This window comes from Montipora capricornis, chromosome 2 (assembly GCF_036669925.1).
Source record: "Montipora capricornis isolate CH-2021 chromosome 2, ASM3666992v2, whole genome shotgun sequence".
Lineage (NCBI taxonomy): Eukaryota > Metazoa > Cnidaria > Anthozoa > Scleractinia > Acroporidae > Montipora > Montipora capricornis.
In genome coordinates this window covers 28,070,714-28,083,213 of record NC_090884.1, presented here as the reverse complement: position 1 = coordinate 28,083,213, position 12,500 = coordinate 28,070,714, and the positions used below count along the sequence as shown (strand labels likewise).

The 12,500-nt window shown below is 39.5% G+C and overlaps 1 protein-coding gene and 1 pseudogene across 1 annotated transcript in view; one reads left to right on the top strand and one right to left on the bottom strand.

The window, feature by feature from the left end:
- Positions 1-5,190, bottom strand: part of LOC138037041 (uncharacterized) — a 20,892-nt gene extending 15,702 nt beyond the window's left edge. Inside the window, exon 1 of the mRNA XM_068883052.1 lies at positions 4,881-5,190. Coding sequence (XP_068739153.1) covers positions 4,881-4,956 — 76 coding nt within the window. The 5' untranslated portion in view covers positions 4,957-5,190. The remainder of the gene's footprint in view (positions 1-4,880) is intronic.
- Positions 2,763-4,644, top strand: LOC138038891 (uncharacterized; annotated as a pseudogene).
- Positions 5,191-12,500: the final 7,310 nt, after the last annotated feature.

Here is a 12,500-nt window from a genome sequence, read left to right as displayed (position 1 = left end):
AGCCTACTTTTCGATATTTTAATTTCTGAAGACTCTTATCTAGATCTTACGATATTATTCACAGAATAAAGCACTTTGCCAATTAATGTTGGTCGTAAAAATAAAAAATAATCTTAGTTCAATTAATTAACTTTAAATGCATTTAACGAATTCCCTATCGCTGCTATTCCTCTGTACTTTTATTCGAAAGAATCTTAACTTGATATTTGTGATATTCTTCATCTAGAGTAAACCATTTTGTCAAATATTATTGAATCTTAAGATTATAACCAGAATCTCAATCTGCATTCCACTGCAGTATTTCACATCTTTCTAATAGAAACATTCAGTTGCTCTTGTACATTGACATTGTTCTTAAATAATATTAATTAGCTATGTTATCTTCACTAGACCCAACTCGATTAGCTTTGCTAAATTTGGGTGGACAGACATTTCATTGTAACTAGTCTTGTATGTAATAAACGTTGTTGTTGTTCACAATGTTTGTGTAACCGTTTGTAATTTATAATAAATGTATTGTATTTACCGTTTCCTTCTTCTGTAGCGATTCATTGATAAATATGTGCATGGGCCAATGCTAAATAAACGTTGTATCCATCCAAACGGCCAGGAGCTACCCCTCGAAGAAAATCAAAATCCCATACTTTCCGAGCGGTCGAAATGCGTAACCAGATTTGGCGTCTCGAAAACTAAGACCAAAGACCTAAAACCTAAGTTTTCGAGGTCTTAAGTCTTAGGTTTTTAGTTTCCGAGACATCCTAAAAAGATTCACGTGTGCTAGCATCAAACCGTCCTGCTGATTGCCTCTTTCAGACTGGACGCCGTTTGACGCTGGCACACGTGAATCTTACTATGCATTTCGATCGCTCGGAAGGTATGGGTTTTTGATTTTCTTCGATGGCTAGCTCCTGGCCGTTTGGATGGATTTTCGATCAAGAAGTTCGAGAAGAAGCGTGAATCTTTCGGCCATTCTCCTGCAAAGTTTGAAAGTGGAGCAATGCAATGTTCTGGGGCAAAATCGCCCCGGCGCTGGATTGAGAGGCAGTAAACAGCGAACTCGAAATCTTCAAAATCGCGCAAAATATTACTTGTGAGGCAAATGAACGACAGTACACCACAGGTAAGGTAATACAACGTTTCTTTAGCATTGATCCATGCATGTATATAATTATATAGCGCTACAGAAGAAACAAACGGTGAATCCAATAGGCCATTTCCGTGTTCATGTCTGCCTCCCCTTCAAAGCCAGTCCAAGTGCGAAGATTTTGTTATGAAAATTAGTTTTCATTCAGATGTAAAGTAGAACTTATTACCATCACCAACTTTGACTCACTTAGACTCACTTTGAAGAGGAGGCAGACATGAACTCGGAAATAGCCTATACATTTATTATAAAATTACAAACGGTTACACCACAGGTAGCCCAGGCTCAACTTATGAGTAGCTGTACTGTACCACATTATGCAAGAGTAGAAATATAAGAATTGGTACGGGGAAAACGGTCTTTCTCAAATTTCAAAAAACATATTTACGATCTAAAATAAAATAATAGCTTACTTTGCTTCAATCTTGTGTTTCTTTGTCTCTGGTACGGTTTTTGATTTAGAATGTTTTTGGTTCCTCTCCCTTTTTCTCTATATATCTTTTTCCCAAGTTTGGAGACCGAGACGAGGCCGCAGAACGGAGATCACCGAAGGAAAAGGGACATATATTTGCTCCCAAGGCTTCGATCGCCTGGAAATTCCTGACGACACCTCCGCTACCCATTCTTCTTCTTCATTCGAGCCAAGTCGGGGGTCGCTAAGCGATCGTCTAACAGTTTGGGTAACGCGGGTTGTAAATGAAGCCTCATTTGAAGGCTCTCCAAGACAGTGTTTGCAGGGTTTGGTGGCCCTTTAATCCTTCTCAGTGTACAAGTGGCTCGAATGAAGAAGACGAATGGGTAGCGGAGGTATCGTCCGTGATCTACGTGGAATTTCGAGGCGATCGAAATATTGGGAATGAATTTATGACCCTTTACCTTAGGTGATTCCGTTCGGAGGCTTCGTCTCGGCGCCCAATATATACAAAGTTAAAGAAGAGGTAAGGAACCAAAAACCAGAGACAAAGAAACACAAGACTAAAGAAAAGTAAGCTATTTTTTAATTTTAAATCGTTAATGTTTTTTTTTTAATTTTGAGAAAAACCGTTCCTTAGATACTCATATATCGAGTTTGGATACCCTGTGATCATACTAGTGTGTTCCGTTCGTTCGGAAATCCACTTGTAAGATGGACATTTGTGCAACTGTCGCTCTAACTTTAGATATGATTTTTCTCGATTTACTTGCATTTCCTTGACGTTTGACGATGATATACTCATGCGAGCCCTCAGTTATTTGCTGACTACAATTACAGGAATAAGATTAGATTTACTTAAACATCTAATGATAAAAAAGAGCGAAAGAAACTTTACACAACGTTTCGATGACTCCATGTCATCATTTTCAAGTGAAAAGAAAATAAAATTTGATAACTTAATAACTTAATGATATCGACAAGCACATCCAAAACATTTCATCATACAAGCTCTCATTCTTCCAAAAGCTTGTTCTCTGCCGAGGTTTAAAGTTCTCCCTCCCACAACGCATATCTGCCATCGATATACAAGCGAGTTTCGAAAAATTTTATTGGAAACTGGAGCGTACTCTTGCCGATGACAAGAAAGAGTTAACCGGTGCGACCCTTCGATCTATCGCACTTAATTACATCGAATGCAAATCACCAAAGCCGCCAAAACCACTTCAAAGGGCTATACAGCAATTGAAACGACTTGACAACATCGTCGTCACGAAGCCAGATAAAGGAACTGGTGTAGTCATCATGAATAAATCTGATTATGTTAACCTGCTGAGTCAAGCATCTGTCAATGATACATCGAAGTTCACCCCTGTCAGCTTAGAGAGACCAAGAACGAGAGGCCGACCAGTAAAGCATTACCACCCCCTATTGCAGAAGGAGAAACACCTCGAATCTGTAGTACGGAAGATTTTGCCAAAGCAGATTGCCGATTGTGTTTGCCAGGCAGGCTCACGCCTTGCCCATCTTTATGGACTCCCAAAGACACACAAAGAGAAACTATCAATGAGACCTATCCTATCTGCCACTGGTACCTACAACTATGCCCTCGCCAAGTGGCTCGATGAGAAACTGAAGCCCCTGTCAGTCAATCGCTATACAATATCGGATACCTTCTCTTTTGCTGAAGAAATTCAAAACCTAGTCATCGACGAGGATGACATTGTGGTATCCTTTGACGTCACGTCCCTGTTCACTAATGTACCGCTTCAAGAAACTATCGAAATCATCGCTGAGAAGGCGTTTGTTGACAACTGGTTTAATGTTACACACAATCTTAACATTACAAAGCCTGACCTGGTTCAACTTCTAGAAGTTGCAACTATGAATCAACTATTCCAGTTTGATGGTAAACTTTACGAACAGATCGACGGCGTGGCAATGGGCTCCCCTTTGGGTCCACTCATGGCAAACGCATTTCTCTGTTCTATCGAGGAGAAACTAGATCAAGACAACAAGCTCCCTGAATTTTACGGAAGGTACGTGGATGACACGTTTGCTACGATGAAAAATGTACCAGCAGCAGAGGATTTCTTATCAACGCTTAATAGTTGTCATCCATCCATAAATTTCACCATGGAACTAGCGTCTGATAACAGGTTACCATTTATCGGTATGGAAGTCCTCAAAAAGGGCTGCAAACTGGAAACTAGTGTTTATCGTAAACCAACTAACACTGGCCTACTGCTTCACCACCAAAGCCATGTCGATAAAAGGTACAAGAAATCGCTACTCAAGACCATGTTAAATCGTGCGTTCCACCTGTCGTCCACATGGGAGTCTTTGAAATCTGAATGTGATCATCTCAAGGTGATGTTTACTAACCTCAAGTACCCCGACAGCCTCATCAAGTCCACTATCTCTCACTTTGTCACCTCGTTGAGGTCTGAAAACCCTGGAGAGCAAGCTCAATTATCCACCAATGGAAATCCTGTTCACCGAGTGGTTTTGCCTTTTATAAAAGATCAAAAGTCAGCTGACGCAGTGAAAAGGCAATTATCAGATCTAAGCAGCAAAATCGATCACTCTTCTACTTGTGTTCAAGAGTCGCAAAATATGTGAAGACCTCACGATGTGTGAGCCCAAACCACCTATAATTAGCCAACAATGCGTTGTGTATAATTTTAAATGTGATCTGTGTGATGCAGAGTATGTCGGCTACACTAGCCGACATTTACACCAACGTATTGACGAGCACCGTTATTCAGCGATCGGCAAGCACTTAAAGAACGACCACGCTCTTGAAACCATCGGCGACCTTTCCAACAATTTTTCCGTTTTAAAGAAGTGCAACGGAAAACTGGACTGTCTGATTTATGAAATGTTATTCATAAAGAAGAAGAGGCCATGCTTGAACACACAATCAGACTCCATACGCGCAAAACTATTTATTTCAATTTGTCACTATTTACATTCACACTTTTACGTTTTATCACCTCGCACGTTATATATTAAGTTATTAAGTTATCAAATTTTCTTTTCTTTTCACTTGAAAATGATGACATGGAGTCATCGAAACGTTGTGTAAAGTTTCTTTCGCTCTTTTTTATCATTACAATTACAGGTCAAAAAAAAGTTTTGAAGCCAAGAATGCGTCCACACATAAAAATATTTTTTATCGGCCAGGGGCATTTCTTGTGGCAATTTATAGTTTCGCGAGTGGATAAGAAACTTTGCCGGAATTGTATAAGTCACTGAAATACAGGAGCGGTTAGTGTAACTTCATGTTATATATATATATATATGCACTGTTGTTAAACTCACCTTCTTCATCCTCATTGAGGTTGCTATTCGACTCATCATTGCGTGCGACACTACCACTGTCAATACAGCTGGTCATCCTGTAGTGCGGGGAGTAGTCGCTCGATTTCGGTTTGTTTCTTTCTGCGAGCAGAGGACAACAAAAACAATGGTTGATAAATGAGCGTCCCAAAAACTTTACCTTGTTCACTCGTTGTTATGAACTCTTGTGCACCAATTACAGAGTCTTGTTGAGCGGGCTCAACAGGATAACACGCAGGAAGTTTATGCCACACGCTGTTCAGTGCCCAACAACCGGAAACGAGCGTCACTAATCCCTTGCCGGTCCACGCATGGCAAAGCATAAGTAAAGAGAAGAGGTTACAAGTTTATACGAAAATAAAGATTTCCGATTGAAATAAGGCAAAGGGTTACCTGTTTGCAATGCAAGGCCAGAATCATCGGACTACCAAAGACAAACCGCGGCAGTGGTCAAATGACATATAACTGAAATGCAAATCCGTCTCGCTTACCACTCAAGCACTCCACCGACAAAAAAATAATAATAATAATAATAATAATAATAGCATTTATTTATACACGGTGTGTAAAGGCAGCTGATAAGCTGATGTGACCGTGTAATATAAACAGGTATGTAGAAGAGGATGTTTTGTAACGCGGAATCAATGATCATTGGGGGATATTGAATGCACCACGTAGAACAATGGCAAATTAACTGCCTTTGTTACATGATTTTATACATTAGGATACGTAAACAGTATTGTAGCTAATTGTTTTCGCTCATTTTACTATCTCTGCACAGGTACAAACCAATGAGGAAGCTTCAGTTAACAACAAACAGTCTACGGCGGTTCTGCAAACGGAGGACGCCTTTCGATTCGTTCCACTAAGAGCGCCTTCTGGCCTGGGACCAGGCTCCGCAGTTCGGATTATGGAGCAAAAAGGAAAATTTGAGGGTAATATTAGACTGTTTGTTCACGGTACCGGGTAGCTGGAATGAAGCTCCCGTGATACATGCCTCTTCCTGTACCTTAATAATAATAATAATAATAATAATAATAATAATAATAAACTTGTATAACGCCGATATCAATATAGCTATTTTCATCAGCGCTTAAAACATAAAACTACATAAAACCTACTCAAAACGAGATCAAAAGCACATTAATAAAATTACCAAAAAGCTTTCTGAAATAAAAATGTCTTGAGTGTCTTTTTAAAAGATGCTACTGAGGGGCTACTCCTGATCGCATAGGGCAGTAAATTCCATAGTTGAGGAACAACAACAGCAAAAGATCGATCTCCTAACGTTGTTAAGGTTTTAAATTTCACAGGGTTTAGTAGCAGTCCATCGCAGTCCGAGCGTAACTTGTATTTACATGCTTCTTTAAGATTAATATGTTCTTGGAGATAAAAAAGCCCTAGGCCATTGATAGCCTTATGCGTTAACATTAATATCTTAAAGTCAATTCGAAATTTAACCGGCAGCCAGTGCAGATTATACAGCAGCGGTCTTACATGGCAGTACTTGGATTCCTAAAAAAATAACCTAGCGGCAGCATTTTGGACCCTCTGCAGCTTATTAGGCTGGCAGATTAGCAGGCCATAGAGCAGGCTTTTGCAATAATCGACGCGGCTTGAGACAAATGTGTGAATAAGCGTCTCAGTGGACCGCCTAGAAAGAAATTTCCTAATTCTTCTTATCTTATACAAGTAATAAAAAGCATTGGACCAAGTATTATTTACATGAGAATTCATTGAAAGAGTCGAGTCTAACCATGCCCCCAGATTCTTAACTACCCCTTTTGGTCTAATTACACTGTCTCCAATTATAATATGATCAATGTTAACCTTGGCTAGTTGTTGCTTGGTACCTATCATTAGAAATTCTGTTTTATCATCATTGAGAAGTAGTTTATCATTGGTCATCCAATTGCGTATATCATCCACACAGTGCTGAATAGCAGTGACAGCTTCAAATTGCCTCTGCCTACAAGCAAGATAATTGAGTAGTCACAAAATCCGACAAATCAAAAACGAGTAAGACGTTTCTTTATTGTGTTTCGAAACAACAATCGTTCACACAAACATGGTCGGATACATTTTTTCACGAAAGGATCGTCAATTTCTACATTACAGATATAATGTTAAGTCACGTCTTTTGTCTTTTAAAGATTGTGACGACTCTAAGCGAGAAAAGCAGTTGAGAGAACAAATTTGGCAGTTACAGGGAAATCCGAAAAGAATAATTAATGTTTTGCATACAAATCGAGGGTATGTTGTTTGACTGAGTTGATCTTGCATCCACTACTCCAAGACAAGGAAATTATGTATATCAATAGCATTTAGCTGCTTCAAACTATATGTCCACAACTGAAATATCGCCGTTTTAGATGAGGAACACGCGGCGGAACACACTCAGCATTCATCCCTGCACTGAAAGTACAGTAGAGTAATAGAATATTGTGCCAGTATTATCATCAATAAGCTGGACCGAAGCATTTCTACCAGCTGTATTCCAATACGTCACCGTCCCAGTTGCACTAACGTTACAGCAGTGACTGTAAGGATGTTAAATGATGTACTGTTTGGCCTTTTCAGACCCAGTTTTCCCGGAATATACAGCCACTTGCTTGAACTTCATTGCAGTTATTTGGCCTCACACCAGCTTGTTTTAAAGAGACTTTAGCACCCATCAAGGTGTTACTAAAGGCTTGTAGAATGAATTTTTGACCTGATACACAGTAAAACACAAGAAAATCAATTTTAGCGTTACAATTTTAGCTGGTGTTTTAGTTACACGGGGTGAGACAATATGTAAATTGGGTCTTTCGTCTGACTACATTATGGGCAATGAGCAGGGAATATTGGTTCACGGTTCAGCGAAGCAGAAATGAATCTCCCGTGATACATGCCTCTTCCTGTGCCTTGGTGTTAAAAAATCGGTGACCGTACCTTGTAATTAAGTGTTCCTCTTTTTTTCTGAGCCCAAATCAACGGCGGCAGATAACTTTACTTTGAAGAGGGAATGAGGACCTGACCGCGTTTCACTGTCGGGGCTTTCACAAAAATAAACTCAGTGATCATTTGAGGGTAATATTAGGCTGTTTGTTTGGTGTCACTCTGTGCCTTAAGTGCAACGAATCACAAGGTGCTCATGCTTTTTAAGAAAGTGTTTGCAACCCTGGAGAAACCGTGAAGCTTTATAAGTATTAGGGGTATTATGAGTGACGTCTGTGTAATTGGTTTGTAGCTGTGGCAAAGTGTGTGAAAGCAGGAGCTATAATAATTTTTAAGTATCCTACTTATAGCGTGGGATTGTTAGGGTGGAAAATGTTCACTTTATTAGTTAGAATGAAGAACGGAGAGCCGGCAATCCTGCTTTGTGTGCATTGTCAAATCCCGAGAATGAGGTTTGCAAAAAATTGATCATCGTTGTACAAAAAGCAGTAATACTTACGAATGAAAAAGGAGGTGACGCGGTGAATCAATTAAAGTTACACTTATTCACCAATGACAAGGTCACGTTGCGGTTCGATGAGATACCTATTCAATCTTCAGAGCAAAAACACAGGAAGTTGATGCCATTCGCTGTTCAGTGCCCAACAACCGGAAACGGACGTCAATAATCCCTTTCCAGCCCATGCATAGCAAAGCATTAGTCAAGTGAAGAGGTTACAAATTGATTCAATGACCTGCTGAATATTAAGATTCAACTAAATAACGCAAAGAGTTACCTATTTGCAATGTAAGGACCGAATACAATATGGGACAAAGAAGGACAAACCGCGGTAGTGGTCAAGTCAGTGACATATGGACTCGGAGCGAATACAAATCCGTCGCGCTAAGCAGTCAAGCACTCCACCTCCATATAGGACACAAATAGATTAAAAAGGATGTTTTGTAACGCGGAATCGATGATCATCAGTTGGTCATGATATTGAATGCACCAAGCAGGACAATGGCATACAAACCAACTACCTATGTCAGTCACATTTTATACACTGAGATATGTAAACAGTATCGTAGCTATTTGCTTTCACTCATTTTACTATCTCTGGGCAGGCAGAGGCAGGCAGCTAGGGGCAGTTAACAACGGACAGTCTCCGGTGGCTCTGCAAACCATAAGCGCCTTTCGATTCCGGTTTCACTAAGAGTGCCTTCGGGCAAGATGCAAAACTACTAATTATGTTGTTTTGTTTCTCAGCTTTCTAAGCCAGCAAAAACGCGACATGGTTGTCATTCCTGCACGAAACTAAGGATCTTAACCATTCCTTACACCATACATCCCTCCCACACAAAAAACAATGTGACAAAGACTGGTTTTCAATCTTGATGATGTGAGAATTTATGTCAAGGTACAGGAGGAGGAAGCGTATATCATCAGATCTTTATTTCAGTTAATCGGGACGGCGAACAACCAATATACGTCTTTTGTGGTGCAAATGAATGGTTTTTTTTTACAGTATTACAAAGCAGAGTGCTTGCGAGTGGTGTCACAGTCTCGTGTGCTTCGGATAGCTAAACAACTGTAAACACTCATCACCAAACTGTAAACAGGCCTTTCATTTGAATGAATGAATGAATGAATGAATGAATGAGTGAATAGTAATGGTAATTGTAGTAGTATTCTTCATTGTGCCTTACTCTCCAAAGGGAGGTATTGGTCTAGTTACAATAAAGGTTTGAACATTGACTAATAAAAATACAAAATAACATTTACCATATCCGTATACAAGTAATTTGAAAATTCATAGCGCTTATTACATTTGTGAATAAGAATGAATGAATAAAAAATGAATGTATGTATGAATGAATGAATGAATGAATGAATGAATGAGTGAGTGATTAGACTCATGGGTCCCTTATATGCAACTTTTGGTGTCTCTTTTTGCACCATTTTTCTCCTTTGTAACGTTCCTTTTTGTAACACGTTCCTTTCTGCAACTTTCCAGGCTACAACAGGGAACATGTGTTCCTTATGGTAACTTTTTAGTGCATTTTTGTAACCAAGAAGGTTTTTTCAGTAACTAAGTAATGAAACTGCCGTTTAAATTGTTTTCGGGTCCATGTTTGAATTACCTGACCTCTTCTTATTGCAGGCATGGCCATAAAGAATACTGTAGCTGGACCTTTAGCAGTATATTTATAATATTTCTCTAATAAATTATTTTTCCGCAATATGCCACTTACCTAGTAAGCGAAGCCCATTTACTCGGTAAATTATCATTTTGCGTTGACCGAGCAGCTTTTTCCCTGTATCCAAACTGGAAAACTCGCTTAGAGAAAGCAAACTCATATATATCTTCCTTATCCTATCTTAACGTTTAAGTTGTTGACATCAGATTTTTAATGACATTCTACGGTGCTGTAGCAGTCTAACATGCCTTTCTCACGACCACACGCTAATGACATGCCAATAGAAAAAGCACTGAACGGATTAACCCTTATCAGTAGAAAAACAACCTCACCGCAATGAAATTACAGCCACGAGTTAACGAAATGAGACGATGAAAACAGTTGAAGACAACGAAACGAGTTATTACAGGCGTACTTTCTTCGTCCGCAAATGTGACATACTACCAGGGCTGGGTTGTTCAAAAACGATTTGGAACTAAGTAATGGTAACAGTGCTTGATCTCAGGGATTAAGGCACCAAGTAATCTCTTTTAAACAACAAGGCCCTAAACTTCATCTATATTTCACGTAACGAAGTGTTTAATAAGAATTATTTATGTGTCCTTCAAACAAAGTCTAACTATCTGTAACTTTAATACCTTATTCTAAGAGCCAAATCAGAAGTGTGTAACTTAATTTACTGGTAAGTTACGATCTCAAATGGAAGAGAGTTTGTAGTCTAAAAGTACGAACTAAAACACATTGACGCCACTTTCTTTTGTTTAAGCGAAGAGCTCTTTTCCGCTCTTTGCATTGCGAATTTTATCGCACAGCTCTAATGGAGTGAACTGCTTCAAAATTATGCTCGCCCGTGCGTCAGCTGCGGTAGTGCACATTACTACCGAACCTTCTATTGGGCATTAGTTTCAGCCTCTTTAGTGTTTGCTCGTCATCATTAAATACTCGACCAGACTTTACGGAAGTTTGGATATTCATTGTCACAGACGTATCATCAACAAACGCAATGCTCTGCTGGTCTTCTCCTTTCTGTCTGGTCTCTTCCCTCTCGCCTGGGAATAATCTAAAACCGCCTTAGCTTGTCAGATGCAGTTTCCATCCCAGTTGGTGGATGAAAACCGGCTGAAATGTTTTCGCTTTCTTGCCTTGCCTTGTCTCTTACCCTTGTCAGAGGAATGTTCCTTAATTAATTAATACAGTACTGTCAGCAACCACTTTCTTCACACATTCCATTGACACTTTCCCACTATGCATGTTCTCTTTAAAGGCAGTATATACTTCAGTTAACTGTTCTTCGTTCCAAAGTTACGCCTTGAAGAGACACTGCCCTCGGGAATGTCTGAAGCGTTAGCCTCAGAAGCTCGGTTGCGGCGTAGAACTAAGCGTAACTGCTTCACTGTCTTGGCATCATTCTTTCCTTTATGCTGTATGTTATAGAATTTGTCTGCAGTCTTCCCTGAATGAGTCATGGGATTAGCAAGGCTTTCCTTCAGTGAGCTCTGTTTCTCATGAACTGCACTAACTGCCGTGTTTCTTACCAAGGTCGCACTTATCCTCTCAGCGTCTTTATCTAAGATCAGAGAGAATTGATTTGTGCGGAAACCATGGAGGAAGTCATGGCTTTACCGGCCCAGATGATGAACACTGACTGTCCTCGGCAGTCAAGCTCACTCCTTGTAAAGAATAGCTCCTCTTACGGATGAAAATAGCCAGCCTCGTGTAAAGGTTTGTACTCATGACTAAGAAAGCTAGACAATGAGATTCCAAGTTCTTGTCACTCTTGCTACATATTGCTCTCCCTCCTGCTTTGTGCTCCGATACTCTCCTACTTTGAGGTTAGCCAGTGGTCCTGCTCTGGAGGCATAGTCGATGCAGAGAGTAGTGAGGAAAAAGTCGTGAACAACTGTAAATTCGGTTTGGCTTGGATAACTATTCTCTTCAGGTCAACGTTTTGAGGATAACTTACTACGCTTCAAAAATTGGACTCGAAAATAAGTTAGAAAGAGACCATTTGGTATCACTTTGAAGTAATCTAGCATTATAATGGTACAGCATAAGAGCAATGTTGCCATTTAGCTTCAGTATTCGTGCGCACGCGTTCGCATGCTTGAAGATATTTTCGTTTTCTAAAAATCGACTTGCTTTAGGTAATATAATATCAATCAATCAATCAATCAATCAACCATTTATTTTAACACGTTACGCCAAAGAGCTATAAAACTCGTTCAAAATACGAACGTGTATAAATAAAATCTATAATAATTACAGCCATATAATGTAATTCAATTTTAAAAACAACAAAAAGCCACATACTAAAAACGTGACTTGGAAAACTCTAAAACTCGTTCTAAAAGCAGTTAAAAGCTACAATTGTACACTATAAGACACGTTCTAAAAAACTGCAATCCTGCAATTTACTTCTGAAGTCACTAGAATCACTTGAAAGACGCACATGAGAAGGCAAACTGTTCCATAACTTAGTTAATG